The 19,816-nt window shown below is 50.6% G+C and overlaps 1 protein-coding gene across 1 annotated transcript in view; it reads left to right on the top strand.

Moving 5' to 3' along the window:
• The first annotated feature begins 1,253 nt into the window (after positions 1-1,253).
• The window catches only part of LOC141051732 (uncharacterized), a 105,506-nt gene continuing 86,943 nt past the window's right edge, over positions 1,254-19,816 (top strand). The window contains exon 1 of the mRNA XM_073548733.1: positions 1,254-1,385. Coding sequence (XP_073404834.1) covers positions 1,334-1,385 — 52 coding nt within the window. The 5' untranslated portion in view covers positions 1,254-1,333. The remainder of the gene's footprint in view (positions 1,386-19,816) is intronic.

Below are 19,816 nucleotides of genomic sequence, written 5' to 3' on the forward strand. Positions count from 1 at the left end.
CTTTTTCCTGGGCCAACTCACTCAGCACTGCTACATCTCTGTGCCTAAGACTGCACCATCTACTTCTCCTCACTATCTCCTCAATTGCCAACCTCATCTACTCTGCCCTGGGACTACAGCCCTACCTGTGGAGGGCTACAACATCATTGCTGCACCACACCATCTGTCCCAGAGAAGCAACCCTGCAGCACTGGTCAAACTGACCAGAAACCACAGGTGGCGTCATGAATCATCTCAACAACTTTATCCCCATCACTCTACCCCTTTTACATTGACCGCCTGAGGCCACGGGCCGGGTCATTGCCACTGTGACATCTCCCATTGTAATCCATGGGCCCGGCACCGAGTACCCCACGGCCTCTGGGGGCGAGCCAATAAGGAACAAATGTTTCTTCACAATGTCATGGCTATGGTTGAGCAGTATGGCAAAAACAACATATTGGCTCTCAGACGTGAGCCAGAAATCATTTATGATTGATAGTTCATTAATGGGGAGTTCATTAAGTATAATAGCGATCAATTAGTCTTCGGTCTACAGCACGTTCATGTCTATGGCCACCTTATAAAAAATAAAAAAGGGCAAATTGTTTAGATTCTTTCTTCATTCAAGCTATAAGCAAGGTTGCAGACACTATGGCAGCCATTATCACCCAGCTATTTTTCAATAATTGGTGACTAAATTACCTTTCTACAGCTTATAGTGATGGAATAGTTGGGGATAGTCACAAATCCTATTGGCAATTTTTGGTAGTCCAGGAAAGCAGGTGGCAACCACAGGAGGTGCAGTAATGGTCGCCATGTTGGATTTCCCAATAATGCGTTTGGTTGAATAAACAATCACTGTGGATTTTGTCATAGATCTGAGGGCACTCTGCTTGCACATAGGTCACAAAATAAACCCCTTGGAGATTTGACACCTCCGATATTGTAAGCTATGGCAGGTTGTAAACATCTTGTAGAAATGTGAATTACGTGAAGTGATCCCCGGATGAAGCGCTCGTTTGGGACTATCGGAGGAGAGATACTTCTGCCTTACGGTACTAGAGCTAAGAGCTTCCTATGTTTCCCCTCATAGATACACACTAATATTTCCCGAGCACCCCACCCCCTCCTGCCACTCGGTTCTCAGGCTCTCCCTATTGTCTGCAGTCAGGAAGTTACCAGGGTGCAGTTTGTCCTATAATGATATAGATGGGGGGGCACTTTCCTGCATCTGACCTCACTCATTCTCTTATTGTGTGATGGGGAAGGAGTTGAGTGGAGCGAGCAGACTTTTTGGGATGCCCACGAACTGGTGAGAACCTTCCTGCCCTGGGATATATGTCCAACTGTGATGGGCAGCCTTTGGATGTTCTTGGCTTGGTCTTCGCTGACGATCTGTAAAGGTAAGCCATAGCTGGTACTGGGCCAAAAATGTGGCAGAAATAGTTGTCCCATCGCTGAGGATGACCACTTGTATGGGCCTCATTCTGCATATATGGGATAGGGGGCTGTAATGGCAGAATGGAGACTTGTTGGAGACGGTCTGGACAAGAATAGCAGAATATGAATGTGGGCAGGATTAGATGGCCAATAAGTGTCAAGAACTGGGCAGATAGGACCTGGAATGAGTGTTCGCCCAAATTCCAGGTCTGTAGTCAGTGGTGACCAGAGGTGCAGACATCAGCACAGGATCACCTCCGAGAGCGTCTCATGATTGATTATGTAAGACTCTGCAGTTATTACTTTGAAGCTGTAGCTATCTGCACATTACCAATTCTAATATTCTCTTATATAGCTATTGGTTCAGGTGTGTGGGTTTTTTTTTTCTTAGTCTGTACCTGATATCTGCCCAGTGCACCGCCTGCTTCACTGTACAGTACTACGTCGATTCTTTGCATCTAAGTTCTGGTATTTGTCAAGTGACCCTCCTATTATACAGTACCACCTCTCCTACTCTGCACTTGGTGGCTGGAGTCTGCGACACTGCACAATACAACTTGTCATACTTTGCATCGTGTATCTACTATCGCGCTGCACAATACCTTTCCTTTTACTATATTATTGGTATCTGTGTCACCTTCTATACACCCGATATCACTGCGCAGGACGCCTTCTACTACACCCGATATCACTGCGCAGGATGCCTTCTACTACACCCGATATCACTGCACAGGACGCCTTCTACTATACACCTGATATCACTGCGCAGGACTCCTTCTACTATACACCTGATATCACTGGGCAGGACGCCTTCTACTGTACGCCTGATATCACTGCGCAGGTCGCCTTCTACTGTACACCTGATATCACTGCGCAGGCCGCCTTCTACTGTACACCTGATATCACTGGGCAGGCCGGCTTCTACTGTACACCTGATATCACTGCGCAGGCCGCCTTCTACTGTACACCTGATATCACTGTGCAGGACTCCTTCTACTGTACACCTGATATCACTGCGCAGGCCGCCTTCTACTGTACACCTGATATCACTATGCAGGACGCCTTCTACTACACCTGATATCACTGTGCAGGATGCCTTCTACTGTACACCTGATATCACTGTGCAGAACTCCTACTACACCTGATATCACTGTGCAGGACTCCATCTACTATACACCTGATATCACTGCACAGGACGCCTTCTAGTACACCCGATATCACTGTGCAGGACTCCTTCTACTATACACCTGATATCACTGCGCAGGACGCCTTCCACTATACGCCCGATATCACTGCACAGGACGCCTTTTACTACACCTGATATCACTGCGCAGGACTCCTTCTACTGTACACCTGATATCACTGCACAGGACGCCTTCTACTATACACCCGATATCACTGTACAGGATGCCTTCTACTGTACACCCGATATCACTGCACAGGGCGCCTTCTACTGTACACCCGATATCACTGCACAGGACTCCTTCTACTGTACACCCGATATCACTGCACAGGACTCCTTCTACTGTACACCCGATATCACTGCACATGACTCCTACTGTACACTCGATATCACTGCACAGGACGCCTTCTACTGTACACCCGATATCACTGCGCAGGACTCCTTCTACTGTACACCCGATATCACTGCGCAGGACGCCTTCTACTGTACACCTGATATCACTGCGCAAGACTCCTACTGTACACCCGATATCACTGCACAGGACTCCTACTGTACACCCGATATCACTGCACAGGACTCCTTCTACTGTACACCCGATATCTCTGCACAGGACTCCTACTGTACACTCGATATCACTGCACAGGACGCCTTCTACTGTACACCCGATATCACTGCGCAGGACTCCTACTGTACACCTGATATCACTGCACAGGACTCCTTCTACTGTACACCTGATATCACTGCACAGGACGCCTTCTACTGTACACCTAATATTACTGCACATGAGGCCTTCTACTGTACACCCGATATCACTGCGCAGGACGCCTTCTACTGTACACCCGATATCACTGCGCAGGACTCCTTCTACTGTACACCCGATATCACTGCGCAGGACGCCATCTACTGTACACCCGATATCACTGTGCAGGACGCCTTCTACTGTACACCCGATATCACTGCACAGGACGCCTTCTACTGTACACCCGATATCACTGCGCAGGATGCCTTCTACTACACCCGATATCACTGCGCAGGACACCTTCTACTACACACTTGATATCACTGTGCAGTGCACCTTCAGCCATATCTCTGGGTTTGTACACAGCCGCACGATGTGTTGTGGTCTCACAGACTTTGGGGTGGATATGAAGCTTCTGGATAGATGTGTTTTGTGTACAGAGGAATGGACGGGACAGGGCAGGATGCAGCTGCAGTTCATCGCATCTGTCCAGAAATATAACAGAGCAGATTGGTAATAAATCAAGTTAAAGAGACGATAGGAGGAAATCATCACACAGAAGGTGCCGAGAGGCGAGAACACCAACACAAACGTTCCAAGAAAAAGAGATCTGAAAACTACAAATCTTTCCTTTTTATATAACTAGGTGTTAGAGGTGGTCACCTACCTTTACCAGTGTCCTGAGCAGCGTGTCATAGATTGTGCGCAGTATATTACTTCACATACTTGTATGCTCTGCAGTGTGTTGTTCCAGATACCTGTACGTTCTGCAGTGTGTTGCTCCAGATACCTGTACGATCTGCAGTGTGTTGCTCCTGATACCCGTACCCAATATATTTGTCACGACTCTGTTGATGGGTGATCCTTCTATGTACCTAACACTAGGACAAGCTAGGGCGCTGCCTGTTCCCCGGGTTACTTCTGAAGGTGAAGATGCCACGACCACGTACCTTGCCTTAGCTCCTGAATCTACCCTCTGTATGTTTCCCCCACCCAGGGGAGAGGGGAGTAGTAGTGTATTGTAATACACCAACCAGATGAATAAGGTAACATGAACAGGTTAAACGGAAAATACTAGACATATAAATATACTCACATATAACAGAGGAATGCATTGAGGAGTAGAGAATGGGTTAAAACCAACAAAGGAGAAGGAAAGGGAATTATCACACTCACTAAACAAAGCAAAAGTCACAAATAAACCCACCAGACACCTTTTCATATAACCACCACCAACAACCTCTAGCCATGCAGCATAAGTTATCTCTGACGATTTGTGTCAGTCAGGCCCCAGATGATATAGGTGATAGGCATGGCTAACCATGCACAGCTGAGAGCTCTAACTCTTAGAGATCTTAACAGAACAAATTAACTCTGCACTGCCAAAAGATATTTACACCATTTAAAAAGGTGAAGTTTTTCTACTTAATGTTCCTAGAGGACAACCAAACCAAGTCACCAACACACAGGTCTGGATCCACTAAACAACTCTGATCAGCCACACTCTTAGGCTTCTTTCACACATCCGTGTCTCCGGTATGTGTGGTGACAGTGTTCACACGTACACACATGTCAGTGTGTTTCACGGACCATCTGTCCGTGTGCCCCACATGTATACATGTCTGTTTTTTACCGTCAGCAGAGATGGCAAAACCTCCCGCACACATGCACACGGAGAGCAAACATTGATATCACACATCGGCACCGGGGAAAAAGTGCTACAGTAAGTACTGTTCCCCGGCAGCAGGTGCTGAAGATGGCTCTCATCATTCTCCCCTTATCCCCGGTGATCGGCGCGAGCAGAGGAGAATCATAGAATCATAGAATTGTAGAGTTGGAAGGGACCTCCTGGGCCATCTGGTCCAAGTCCAACCCCCTGCTCAAAGCAGGATTCGCTAAATCATCCCAGTCAGATGTCTGTCCAGCCTCTGTTTGAAGACTTCCATTGAAGGAGAACTCACCACTTCTTGTGGCAGCTTGTTCCACTCATTGATCACTCTAACTGTCAAAAAGTTTTTTCTAATATCTAATCTGTGTCTCCTCCCATTCAGTTTCATCCCATTGCTTCTAGTCTTTCCTTGTGCAAATGAGAATAAAGTTGATCCTTCTACAGCCATTTAGATATTTGTAGACAGCTATTAAGTCTCCTCTCAGTCTTCTATTTTGCAAACTAAACAATCCCAAATCCTGCAACCTTTCCTCATAAGACAGGGTTTGCAGACCGGTCACCATTCTGGTTGCTCTTTTCTGAACTTGCTCCAGTTTGTTGATGTCTTTTTTAAAATGTGGTGCCCAAAACTGGACACAATATTCCAGATGAATGATGATGAGAGTTATATTAAAGTCCGAACGATGACAACAGGTTGGGGCTTTTGGGACAATTAATCCCATCATCCGACACTTGCTGCTGCTAATAACAGTGACAGCAGGAGCGGATGATCGTGGTTTTCCTCAGCCGTCACCTGCGATATAATGAAATAAATGAATGAAAAACCCAACGTGGGTTCCCCCTTATTTTCTTGAACCAACCAGGCAAAACTCACAGCTGGGGGCTGCAACCCTCAGCTGTCTGCTTCAGCAAGGTTGGTTATCAAGAATAGAGGGGTCCCCACATTGTTTTTTTTAATTATTTAAATAAAAAATAAAACATTTGACAACCAGCCTTGCTAAAGCTCACAGCTGGGGTCTGGTATTCTCTGACTGGTAAGGGGCCATTGATATAGGCCTCCCCAGCCTAAAAGCAGCAGCCCACAGCTGCCCAGAAAAGGAGCATCTATTAGTAATCTCAATTAAACTATACTTACTGCATCGCCTAATCCAAGTGAAGCCCTCTATCTCCTATAATAAAAATAAAATAAAAAAAAAAATAAACAATAATATACCATACCTGTCTGTCGTTCTGTCCCACCCTGTAATCCATGTCTGGGGGCTAAATAGTTTTAAACCTGGACGGTGCCAAGATGCGACCGTCCCGGCTAAAAACCACTGGTGAATGAGCTATTGAGAGCGCAGCACCATTCACCAGTGCTGACATCATCGAAGCCAGGCTGAACTGCGGTGACCTCAGGACCGTGGGAAAATGCCAGTGATGATGTCGCTGCTGGTGAATGAGGCTGCGCTCTCAGCAGTTCATTCACCAGTGGTTTTCAGCCGGTCGCATCTTGGCACTGTCGAAGTTGAAAACTATCTAGCCCCTAGACATGGGTTACGGCAGGACTAGACCACTTGGAAAAGTCTGTCCCTTCCCTGGTCATATCTAGCAGAGGTTTGGCTACTACCTAAAAGTTTTTGATGAACTTACGGTAGTAGTTGGTGAACCTCAAAAACCTTTGTAACACCTTCAAATCCTCAGGTTGATGCCAATCCAATACCACCCAGACTTTCCAGGCGAAAACTGGTGGACGATAACACATATCCTAGAAAAGAAATCTCCTCAACTGAGAACATACATTTCTGGGGTTTGACAAATAATCTATTGTCTCTGAGTATTTGTAAGACCTACCTGACATGTACCTGATCTGGCTCAAGGTCAAGTGAATAAATTAATATATCATCCAGATAGGCAGATTTGTGGTTATCTATCTGGTGACTAAAGATGTCATTTACAAAGTGCTGAAAGAGCGTTTGTCAACCCAAAAGGCGTCACCAGGTTCTCAAAGCATCCCTCAGGCGTATTGAAAGCTGTTTTCCACTCATCCTCCTCTTTAGTACGAATGAGATTATATGTCCCCTGAGGCCTAGTTTTGAAAACCATTTTGCTCCTACAATCTGATTGAAGAGGTCCAGGATGAGAGGGAGCGGATACGGATGTCGGACCATGATCATATTGAGTTAGCTGAAATCTAGGCAAGGGCGTAACCCATCTTTCTTCTTTACAAAGAAAAACCCTGCAGCAATGGGGTGTGAGGATGTTCTGATATGACCCTTTTGCCAAACTTTCGGCGATATAGTCCTTCATGGCATGCCTCTCTCGACCAAAGATATTATACAGTCTGCTCTTTGGCAGCTTGGCCCCAGGAACAAAATTAACGGTGCAGTGATGAGGAAGATGGGGAGGAAGTTCTTGGCACCCCTGCTCCGAAAACACATCCCCAAAGTCAGACAGATATTTAGGCACAGACTGGGTATCCAATCTAGCCAACCGGTTACCCAAGTAGTGTCCTTGACAATACTCACTCCACTTTACCACCTCTTGAGTCTACCAATCTACCACAGGATTGTGCAGAGTGAGCCAATGAAATCCAAGAACCACAGGAGAGGTCAGACCCTCTAGCACATAATAGTCAATACCTTCTGAGTGCATGGCCCTCAGCTGTAGATGCAAACCTCAGACGACTTGTGTAAAATACACCTATCTCAAGAGTGCGGAGTCAATGGCGATTATGGGTATAGGTCTGGACAGTGTATGGGGTTTGAGGCCCTGGATCTGGATGAACCTAGTGCTAATCAAGTTAAATCCCACCCCATTGTCCAGAAATCCAGACATATCTACTGTACCTTATTTTTATCCAGATGAATCTCAGCTGGCAGAAAAAATTGTGTCCTACCCTTGGAGGTGATATGTACATCTGGATTGCTAACCTCCCCACAACTCGGACTCCTTAGTTTCCTGTCCATGAAATGGCCCTTTTTACCACAGTAAATGTGTACTCTGTACCAGGCCGGTGTCAGGGGAATGTGTCACAGCAGCCGTGACCCGGTCTGTGGCCCTGGGGCCCAAGTAATGGAAGTATATGTAGTTAGATGAATAGTTTGTGACGCCACCTGTGGTGTTCGGCAAGGGAGGTGTTAAGCCGACGCTGCAGACAGATCCTCTGGGACAGATGGTATAATGCAGCAAGGATGGTATAGCCCTCCACAGGCAGGGCTGTTGTCCCAGGGCAGTGTACATGTGGAGACCTTAGATGGTGTAGTGTCCAGCGCAGGGGATGTAGCAGTGCTGGCGGCTGCAGGAAGAAATGGAGGACACCAGGGCATGTAGTTCCAACGCTTTACTCACAGTTCGTAGTGCCCGCTTCTGTACCATGTCCTCCGGGTCTGAGACTCAGTCAACCTCCTGGCAAGATGAAAAGCTCCACACCAACACTCCGCCAACATGTACCTTCCCTGACCGTCTCCTCTATAGCGCCTTTTAGTTTGAAAATCTCCAGTACCGTGGTACTCTGAAGTTCCTCCTGACAGATGTTCCTAACAATTCTACTCGTACGGCAGACAGCTGTAGCCTTCTTCATGGACTCCCTTCTCCTGAGTCCCGGCTCTCTATTCAATTGCTGTTGTGCCCCAAGTCTTAGTTGGGAGTAGTGCATCTACAGCCAACTACTCCACCGGTGTCTGCTGCAGAACCATAAGTGTCCATACAACCTCGGGGACCGGGCCCCGGCCTTGCGCTGAGAACCTATAGGCGGGGTTTCTCTTCTAACCCCCGTCCTCTCTGCTCTCTCTACTCCTTCGTTCCGTGCTTGTCTTTCTTTCTTATGGAAGCTTAGGTTTCAGTTCTATGTCTTTCTCCTTCTTTTCCTTTCCCGTGCCAGCTGGCTCAGATCACTGAGGCATCTGCAGCACTCCTTCCTCCATCCCTTCTTCCAGGGATCCTCACTCCTGCCTGAGTGACTTCCTACCCGACTGACCTTCCGTCAGACTGACCTGTCATCCTACACTTTCCCACTCTTTTATGTATCCTAACTCCACCCACCTCCCAGCACATCCAGTGTTCCAAGCAGGGAACCACCAAAGGTGCTCAGCTACCCTCTGAGCAAGGAGACGCAATGTGGTTGTGCAGAACTACCCTGTAGTGTGGGGTGCGAGTGTTGGAGCGTGGAAAGGAGTTCCCACCTTACCTGGATGGTGGGGCACAACACCTTAGGAGAAGGTGCAGTACCTCTGTGGCGACTGAGCCTCAGGGGCGCCACATACCCCCCGTTAAACACAGCATGTCCGCGGGCCGCAAGATAAACAAAATTGACAGTACAGGAACATACAAAATTTTTCAATGCTGAACAACATCTCTTATACTATACTTACCAATATGAGAGGCACTCATTCTTGAACGTTGCAAACAGTTATCAATTAACTACCTACAATTCTAAGTCAAAAAGTGCAATTTTTCATACTTTACGTAATTCTAAGTGCTATTATCTGTGACTCACTATCACTTCAGTATTCTTCTTTCTTTCTTTCTCTAGTACACATTTCTTCTTCTCTTTCTAGTGTACATTTTCTACTTTCTTTAAAGTGATACCTGGTTCACCATTTACATTTTTAACTCTTTATTCAAATCTCTCATCTCTGCATCAAAAGTATTCCTAATTCTATATAAAAGCTATCATAAGACACATTAACAAATACTTCACATTAAAACTTTTCAAAAATTATTCTTGTAAGTGCTGGACACCGCTCCCAGCCGGGATTTCTTGCAGTGTCCTTTGAGGTAGACATCATCTTCGCAAAGTGTCCTTAGGTAGTTTTTTCTTCGAAAAGTGTCCATATGTAAAACCAAGAGAGGGCACCTAAAGAGGTGCAACTATTTACAATAACAGTTTTGGATCATACAGCATCCATGATCTCCTCAGTTCCAAATGTAGAAACGCTGCCAATCAAAACAGGGCAACTTCTGGGAAAAACAAAACCATGATATGCAAACAAAAAGGCACAATGGTGCTAAACAAACCCTCCTGGGTAGCGAGAGTCACTGGTAAACTTTTAGTGTTGGTCCCCTCCTGGGGTTCTGGAAGCTTGGGAACTGCTACCAGGTGTGGTATCTTCCTCTTGTTTCTGTTGCTGGTTGCTTGCTATAGGGCACTGAAGCTGTGGTAAAGGGAACCCATGATGCATCTCAATGCCAATCAAATGGTCCTCTTCAATAGGTGATTACACTGTTCTGGTACGAGGTCTAGCACCGAGGGATTCCGCAGCTTGTCGGCACTGATAGGCAACCACATGGGGGCTTGGCAGCCAAGGGATCCCGAGATCACTTTCCCAAAGTGACCTAGACTCCTCTATTCCCAGAAGATGTTGAATCGTGCGCACCTGCTCCAGCCGTACCCTTCTCAGTAGGGACCTCTTCCACCACCCCATCTCTGACTGACTAGCGCCCCCAGCGGACTCTTCCAACTGCCCCATTTCAAGTTGCCGCAAACCCGCCTCAGACAACGTGAATTCGGAGGTCAATCCATTAGGAGGGCCGGGGTATATACCTGGTGCCTCCTGGCGGTGTGGTCTCCGTTCCTGTGCAGGCATGATGGCAACAGGCGCTGCCCGGTGAGACACCGGGGACAGCGGTGGAACCAATGGTACCTCCAGTTCGGCGGGGGGTTGCTGGCGGGACATGCACAGCCGCGTCAGGTCCGGGCAGGGGCTTCTCTTCTTCCACTTCAGCTCCCTGGGCTGTGTACAACTCCTCCGGTGGTAGCGGCAGAGAGGGAACAAGGCACGCTGCCGGTGACATGGCAGCGGTCGCCGGCTCCACAGGGTCTGCCGGGAAAAGGTCCGGTGCTGCAGCGGCTGGTACCGGTGTCGCGGGTACCGCAGGTCTAGGCCCCTTCTGGGCGCACCACCAATTCAATGTCCACAGTGCATCCTGCCTCAGTCGCAGGCGGCGCGCCAGCTGGGTATTTTCGTCCTCCAGTTGCTGGCGGTTCATCTCCACTACGGGGTCGGTGCCTTCAGCCGGGGAGATCAGACTTAACCTCCGCGCGCTCTACAGGCCTCCTTCCCTCTCTCTCCAAAATGGCGTTCTGGCGTTCTTCTTCCTGCCTCGGCCCCTTTCCCGCCACTGTCTTCTTCCGGGGGGCGGCGTCTTCTTCCAGCGCCTCCATACCAAGCCAGTATACGAACCCCTCGGGGGGTGGGCCATGTCGCTGTTACATAGTAATTCAGACAGGGGAGGCCAAAGACTCTTCGCGGTCTTTTCCTAGGACCTCCTATCTCTTCACGCCCTTCTTCTCCGCTCTAGCGGCCATTTTCAGTTGTCATGTCACAGTCTATTAAATTGGGTCTTCTACACATTTTCAAAACTTCAAAGTCCAACAAATTTCAGGCACACAGAACCCGATGGCATCGGGTCTCGTCATCCTGTTCGTGATGCCAAATTGGGCCGCCCTCCCAGGGCTGTGGGGTACTCGGTACCGGGCCGGTGTCAGGGGAATGTGTCACAGCAGCCGTGACCCGGTCCGTGGCCCTGGGGGCCCAAGTAATGGAAGTATATGTAGTTAGATGAATAGTTCGTGACGCCACCGGTGGTGTTCGGCAAGGGAGGGGTTAAGCCGACGCTGCAGAAAGATCCTCTGGGACAGATGGTATAATGCAGCAAGGATGGTATAGCCCTCCACAGGCAGGGCTGTTGTCCCAGGGCAGTGTAGATGTGGAGACCTTAGATGGTGTAGTGTCCGGCGCAGGGGATGTAGCAGTGCTGGCAGCCGCAGGAAGGAATGGAGGACACCAGGGCATGTAGTTCCAATGCTTTACTCACAATTCGTAGTGCCCACTTCTGTACCGTGTCCACCGGGTCCGAGACTCAGTCAACCTCCTGGCAAGATGGAAAGCTCCCCACCAACACTCGCCAACATGTACCTTCCCTGAACGTCTCCTCTATAGCGCCTTTTAGTGTGAAGATCTCCATTACCTCCATTACCATGGTACTCTGAAGTTCCTCCTGACAGATGTTCCTAACAATTCTACTCGTACAGCAGACAGCTGTAGCCTGCTTCGGGGACTCCCTTCTCCTGAGTCCTGGCTCTCTATTCAATTGCTGTTGTGCCCCAAGTCTTAGTTGGGAGTAGTGCATTTACAGCCAACTACTCCACCGGTGTCTGCTGCAGAACCATAAGTGTCCATACAACCTCGGGGACCGGGCCCCGGCCTTGCGCTGAGAACCTATAGGCAGGGTTCCTCTTCTGACCCACGTCCTCTCTGCTCTCTCTACTCCTTCGTTCCGTGCTTGTCTTTCTTTCTTATGGAAGCTTAGGTTTCAATTCTACATCTTTCTCCTTCTTTTCCTCTCCCGTGCCAGCTGGCTCAGATCACTGAGGCATCTGCAGCACTCCTTCCTCCATCCCTTTTCCCAGGGATCCTCACTCCTGTCTGAGTGACTTCCTACCCGACTGACCTTCCGTCAGACTGACCTGTCATCCTACAGTTTCCCACTCTTTTATGTATCGTAACTCCACCCACCTCCTAGCACATCCAGTGTTCCAAGCAAGGAACCAACAAAGGTGCTCTGCTACCCTCTGAGCAAGGAGTCGCAATGTGGTTGTGCAGAACTACCCTGTAGTGTGGGGTGCTAGTGTTGGAGCGTGGGGTTCTAAGATTCGTGATCAGAGTAAAAGCATCAGCCTAAGATTAAGTTTATAGTTTAATTGCCTTAAGGGCGCACTAGATAATTACAGATATATACAGTAAATTTGCAGTCAGAGAAAAGATATAACAAAAGGGTACAAGACTTAAGATATTAAGCTGGAGGTCAATTTACCAGACTGTAGGGTCATGTGGGTGCTGGAGAGCTCTGCAGTCCACAGGTACAAGAATCTTAGTTGCCAGACAGACCCCCAAAGCATGGGCCGCTGCTCCCCTCAGCAGGTCTGTCCCCTGGTCCTTCTTAGATAGTCATCGTCCGGATCTTCTGTGTGAAAGACTGAAAATCTGCCAGGGGCTGCCAATCCTTAAGCACGCTAGGTTCCTCCCCCTGTGTCAGAGGGTGGGCTAATAATCCATTCTCCTAGGATGGAGCCAAAGCGTCTGGGACACACAAAGGATGTATATTCCTGCGTCTGCTAGCAGGTACATTCTAATTGAAGCCCTAGGCTTTTTCCCGGCCCCCTGCTGGCACGGCTCCGTACCGGAGCTTTGAAGCTCTGTTTTGGGCCTATCCTCATTATCACACCAATGGCCCTGGCTAATTAGCATTGGAACACTAAATCCTGCTGGTATTTACTAAGTACACATCACCTGGGGGTATAGAAGCCGTTAGCTGCCTGTAATTCCTGAACTTAGACCAAAATGGATGCCAAGCTCAAACATGTGGCCTCATATCTAAGATGGCGACTGCTCCTTCATCACACCTCCCTGCTTTAGAGGGCGCTAGGGGTTATCACATTCCTGTGATCCCCCATGCGCCCTTCCGCACCCTCTCCTTGCCGGGACAGCCCATCAGCGTTACCATGGTCCCTTCCTCTTTTGTGGTGAATGGTGAAGTGATACTGTTGGAGAGAGAGGCTCCAGCGTAGCAACCTCCCATTCGTCCCAGAGACCGTGTGTAACCAGCTGAGGGGGTTGTGGTCTGTTTCCACGGTGAATTGGCGTCCGTACAAGTATGGCTGCAGATGCTGCAGGGCCCACACAATTGCTAGACATTCCTTCTCCATCGTGGAATAGGCCACTTCCCTCGGCAGGAGTTTCCGGCTCAGGTACAGAACGGGGTGTTCATGGCCCGTAGCGTCGACCTGGCTGAGCACAGCACCGAGGCCAAAGTCGCTGGCGTCGGTCTGCACTACGAATGGCCACGTGAAGTCAGCTGCCTGTAGTACAGGAGAACTAGAAAGGGCGGTCTTGAGCGCCTGGAGAGCTGTCTTGCAGGCGACTGTCCAGTCGACTGCGACGGGCAGCCTCTTCTTGGTGAGGTCCGTCAGGGGCTTGGCCAGGGCACTATAGTGTGGAACAAACCTCCTATAATACCCGGCTGTCCCCAAGAAGGACATCACCTGCTTCTTGGTCCTAGGGGTGGGCCAGGATGCGATGGCATCCACCTTCCCGGGCTCTGGCTTCAGAGCTCCCCCACCTACCCAGTGCCCCAGGTAGCGGACCTCACTCATACCCAGCTGGCACTTTTCGGGTTTAATGGTCAAGCCTGCTCGCTGGATCCGCCCGAGCACCTGCGCCAGGTGCTCTAGGTGATCTTCCCAGGTGGGACTGAAGATGGCGATGTCGTCTAGGTACGCGGTCGCATACCCTTCCAGTCCCTCGAGCAGCGTGTTGACCATCCTCTGAAAAGTGGCAGGGGCATTCTTCATGCCGAATGGCATCACCGTGGACTTGTACAGTCCGAATGGGGTGATAAAGGCAGATCGCTCCCGTGCCCCAGGGGTCAGGGGAATCTGCCAATACCCCCTGCTCAGATCCATGATGGTCAGGTACTTGGCCCCGGCCAGTCGATCGAGCAGGTCATCGATGCGCGTCATTGGGTACGCATCGGTGACCGTCACAGTGTTGAGCCCCCGGTAGTCCACGCAGAACCGCGTAGTTCGGTCCTTTTTAGGGACGCGGACTACAGGCGAAGCCCACGCGCTATTGGACACTTGGATCACCCCCAGCTTCAGCATCTCGTCTATCTCTTGGCGCATGTACTGCTGCACCTCAAGAGAGACCCGATATGCTGAACGCCGGATCGGGGGGTGATTGCCGGTGTCCACGTCATGGACGGCTGTCTCAGTCCTTCCGGGCAGGCTGTTGAACAGCTCCCGAAAGGGGTGTAGGGTGACCCTCAGCTGGGAACGTTGTTCCTCCGAGAGCTGGTGGCCAACCCCCACATCCTCGATGGATCCACCCACTTTGGCTTGGGTGAGCAGATCCAGGAGGGTTTCTACCTCTCCTTCCTCGGGAAGGTTGCACACTGGGTGGGCAAAAGCTTCCCGCTCATGATGGGCCTTCATCATGTTCACGTGGAAGGCCTTCCTCCTTCCACGGGCGTGGTCCAGGATGACCAGATAGGTGACAGCGTTGAGCCGCTGGTGCATGAGATATGGACCATCCCAGGCCACCTGAAGCTTGTTTTGAGGTACGGGGACCAGTACCCACACCTTTTGACCCACCTCGTAGGTCCGCTCACAAGCATTCTGGTCGTACCACCGCTTCTGGTCAGCCTGGGCTTGGGTCATATTGTCATGCACCAGCCGTGTCAAGCCCGTCATTCTGTCCCGGAAGCGCACGACATACTCAATGACCGACACTCCAGGGGTAGCCAAATCCCCTTCCCATGCTTCCTTCACCAGAGCAAGGGGCCCCCGTACACATCGCCCGTACAGGAGCTCAAAGGGGGAGAACCCTGTTGAGGCCTGTGGGACCTCTCGGTAGGCAAACAGCAGGTGTGGGAGATACCGCTCCCAGTCTCTCCCGTGGGAGTCGACCAACATCTTCAGCATCTGCTTTAAGGTGCCATTGAACCGCTCACACAGGCCATTGGTCTGTGGGTGGTACGGGCTGGCTACCAGATGTTGCACCTGTACCTGCTTACAGAGAGACTCCATCAGCTGCGACATGAACTGGGTCCCTCGGTCGGTGAGCATTTCCTGGGGAAACCCCACTCTGGAGAAAATCTCCAGTAAGGCAGTGGCCACTTTGTCGGCCCGAATGGACGACAAAGCTACCGCCTCCGGGTACCAGGTGGCATAGTCCACTACCGTTAGTATGAAGCATTTCCCGGAGCGGCTGGCAGTGGACAGCGGTCCAATGAGATCCACAGCCACCCTCGAGAAAGGCTCTTCGATGATGGGCAGAGTTACCAGTAGGGCTTTGGGGCGCCGCCCCGCCTTCCCCACCCTCTGACAGGTGTCACACGGACGGCAGTAGGCAATCACCTTGGTCCTCATTCCTGGCCAGTAGAAATGCTGAGCTAGCCTGGCCCTGGTTTTAGCGATCCCTAGGTGTCCGGCCATGGGAATCTCGTGTGCGATCCGCAACAATTCTGCCCTGAACGGATAGGGTACCACTAACTGTTGGTCCCTTGGCCACGCCTCTGGTGAACCATGCTGGACCGTTACCCGGTACAGCCATCCCTGGTCCCAGACCACTCGCTCGCGGTCGGACTCCAGGGGAGGCTGTGCCGCCTGCTCCTTGAGAAGTTTCAGGCTAGCGTCAGCTTCCAACGCTGCCTGAAATCCCTAACTCGATGTGGCAAGAATTGACGAAACTGCCACCTCCTCTGCCAGCTCCCCGGGATCTGTCTCCTGGCCTGGAGAGGGCAGCAGGGGGGGTACACCCCTTGCACTCTGGGGGCTGGGGGGACAGGGGCAGGACTGGGCTTACCCCCTCTCCAGGTGCTGCTGGCAGGCTTCTTCGGCTCAGGGGCCCTGTTGTTGGCATACTCGTCTGCCAGGGCGGCTGTAGCAGAAGCCCCTTTTGGTTTCCGGTCACGGAGGAACTGCTGGAGGTCCTCTGGGCAGTTCCACAAGAACTGCTCCGTGACAAACAGTTCCTGGACCTCCTGGTGGTTAGTGAGCTCTAGACCCGAGGTCCAGTGCTCCGCAGCTCTCAGCAGTGCCCGCATGTGGTCGGTCCAGGTGTCCTTGGAGCCCCGCTGCAGGCTCCGGAACTTCCTGCGGTACGACTCCGGGGTGAGGTTGTAGTGCTGGATCAGGGCCCGCTTGATGCTGTTGTAGTCCTGCTCCTCCCCGGGAAGGTAAGTCCCCCAAAACTTCAAGGGACTTACCCCGCAAACGGGGGGTCAGGTACCTTGCCCACTGATCCAGGGCCAGATGGTGTTGGAGGCAGGTTCTTTCAAAGGCCAGCAGAAAGGAATCCAGGTCTCCATCCTTTTCAAGCAGGGGGAAGTCCTCCGCCCGGACCTTGGAAGCCTTGGTCCCTGGTGGGGCTGGAGCGTACAGCGGGAACCCGTGCTGAGCCATCTCAGTCGGTGCCGGCGCTCCGCAGCTTCACGGCGTTCAGTATGCTCACGCTCCGCTGCTCTCTCGGCCGCCGCTTGCTCACGCTCCGCTGCTTTCTCTGCTGCCGCTAGGAGTCTGTCATGGGCGGCGGCGTTACCATGCTCGAGCTGTGCCATAGCAGCTTGGAAAAGGGCCTCCGATCAGGACAGGCTGGGGTGGGCAGGTGGTGGGCAGTCCACTGCGGGACTGAGCACGGGGGTCTGGCTCCTTGGGGAGCCCTGGCTGAGCTCCCCCTCGCCTTCATTGGTATTGTCCTCCACCACCTCCTCATAGACCATAGCATTGGCCTCCCCCTTTGTCCTACTCCTGGTGCCTTCTGCCATCTTGGGAACCTCTGGTTACTGACACAGCTGCAACCCTGGCCTCGCACACAACTTATTATATTTGCACTCTGACCGTCTAGTGCTGGGCTGACCTTAAGACCCCAGCAGTGAAAGTTACCGCTGGTAGTCTCTAGTGTCTGGGAGTAGGGGTCCCACGCACACTATTACTCTGATCCCACCGCTTGCCACCAAGTGTGGAGGAACGTACACAAACCCGTTCCTCCCATGTCACCACCGTGACGTAACTACACAGGCACAGCTCTCCGGCGCCCCCTTTGTCTCTCAGGTCAGTAAGGGCACTGCACCTAGAGCAAATGGTCGCCGGGGAGGAGGTCCTGTTACCCGCTGGGGGTTCTAAGATTCGTGATCAGAGTAAAAGCATCAGCCCAAGATTAAGTTTATAGTTTAATTGCCTTAAGGGCGCACTAGATAATTACAGATATATACAGTAAATTTGCAGTCAGAGAAAAGATATAACAAAAGGGTACAAGACTTAAGATATTAAGCTGGAGGTCAATTTACCAGATTGTAGGGTCACGTGGGTGCTGGGGAGCTCTGCAGTCCACAGGTACAAGAATCTTAGTTGCCGGACAGACCCCCAAGCATGGGCCGCTGCTCCCCTCAGCAGGTCTGTCCCCAGGTCCTTCTTAGATAGTCATCGTCCGGATCTTCTGTGTGAAAAACTGAAAATCTGCCAGGGGCTGCCAATCCTTAAACACGCTAGGTTCCTCCCCCTGTGTCAGAGGGTGGGCTAATAATCCATTCTCCTAGGATGGAGCCAAAGCGTCTGGGACACACAAAGTATGTATATTCCTGCGTCTGCTAGCAGGTACATTCTAATTGAAGCCCTAGGCTTTTTCCTGGCCCTCTGCTGGCACGGCTCCGTACCTGAGCTTTGAAGCTCTGTTTTGGGCCTATCCTCATTATCACACCAATGGCCCTGGCTAATTAGCATTGGAACACTAAATCCTGCTTGTATTTACTAAGTACACATCACCTGGGGGTATAGAAGCCGTTAGCTGCCTGTAATTCCTGAACTTAGACCAAAATGGATGCCAAGCTCAAACGTGTGGCCTCATATCTAAGATGGCGACTGCTCCTTCATCACACAGGTAAACATAACTGCCCAGCGTTTTGCGTTGGCTTGGACTCTTCTAGTATGCCATGCAACCACAGGCCACGGCCCGAATACATCCAGTCCAACGTTGGTAAAGGGAGGATCCATACTAAGTCTGTCTGATGGGAGATTGGCCATCTTTGGGCTTAGAGTCGTGCCGCGGAGTTTGCGACAAGTCACACAGTTGAAGATGAGTTTACTCACACATCTCTTTGCTCTGACTATCCATAGTCCAGCAGTTCCTAGTTTCCCTTCGGTAAACAATCGGCCCTGATGTTTCACCAAAACATGATGGCGCTGTACGAGCAGAGTAGTCACATGATGATGGCCAGGAATTATTACAGGGTGTTTTTCCACAAATTCCACTTTGACTTCCTGAAGACGACCTCCAATCCTTATCAGCTCGTTTTGGTCAATTTTCAAGACACTGTCTCTAGAAATGGGTTGACTTTTGTTGAGGTTGTGGGTCGCCCTCCCAGGGCTGTGGGGTACTCGGTACCGGGCCGGTCTCTCAGAGGGGAATGTCACAGCAGCGGTGACCCGGTCCGTGGCCCTGGGCGCCTATGTAAAAGGGATTAAGTGATGGAATAAAGTTTATGAGTGAATGATTCGTGACGCCACCTGTGGTGTTCGGCAATGAAGATGTTAAGCCGGCGCTGCGGACAGATCCCCTGGGATACATGGTGTGGTGCAGCTATGATGTTGTGGCCCTCCACAGGTAGGGCAGTAATCCCAGGGCAGTGAGGATAGGTGTTGAGGAAGAGGGTTCAGTGTCAGGCACAGAGATGTAGCAGTGCTGACGGGGTTGCAGGAAGAAGGCAAGGACACAACAGGGTGCAGTTTCTTTACCTTTATTTTGCTTGTCCACAAATTGAGAAAATAGATATCCGGCACCGTTGTGTGAAAAAATACCCTGAACAGCTGCACATATATTTTTCACATTAATAAAAAACACCTTAATCCCACTTGGAACGGGTGCTCAATCTCATATTGAAAAAACAGAACATTTCGTTGTAAAGAGAAAAAGCAGGATGGCACTCACCGTTCATGTAAATCAAATCACTTTATTTCACATACACAAGGCATTGGCATAGGCACGGGAACAATGTGCTGGAAGACGGACAACAGCCGTTTTGCGCTCAATACGCTTCAACAGGTCCCTTGGCAAATGCAGTCCAGGGTCCAGATTACAGATGGCACAGGAGCTGGCTAGCCTGGATGCAACTTAGGAATCTCTCTAGGCAGATGGGTTGTGTAGTCTCCTTCCTAGCGCTTAGTTTTAGGTACTTGCAGTACTGTGTTACACTGAAGTTCCACTTGCTTATTCTCTTTAGAACTCCCTCATATGGCAGACAGCTGTAGCCTTCCTCTTCTGGCTCA

Source organism: Dendrobates tinctorius, unplaced genomic scaffold, assembly GCF_039654945.1.
Source record: "Dendrobates tinctorius isolate UK_male_01 unplaced genomic scaffold, ASM3965494v1 ptg000158l, whole genome shotgun sequence".
NCBI lineage: Eukaryota > Metazoa > Chordata > Amphibia > Anura > Dendrobatidae > Dendrobates > Dendrobates tinctorius.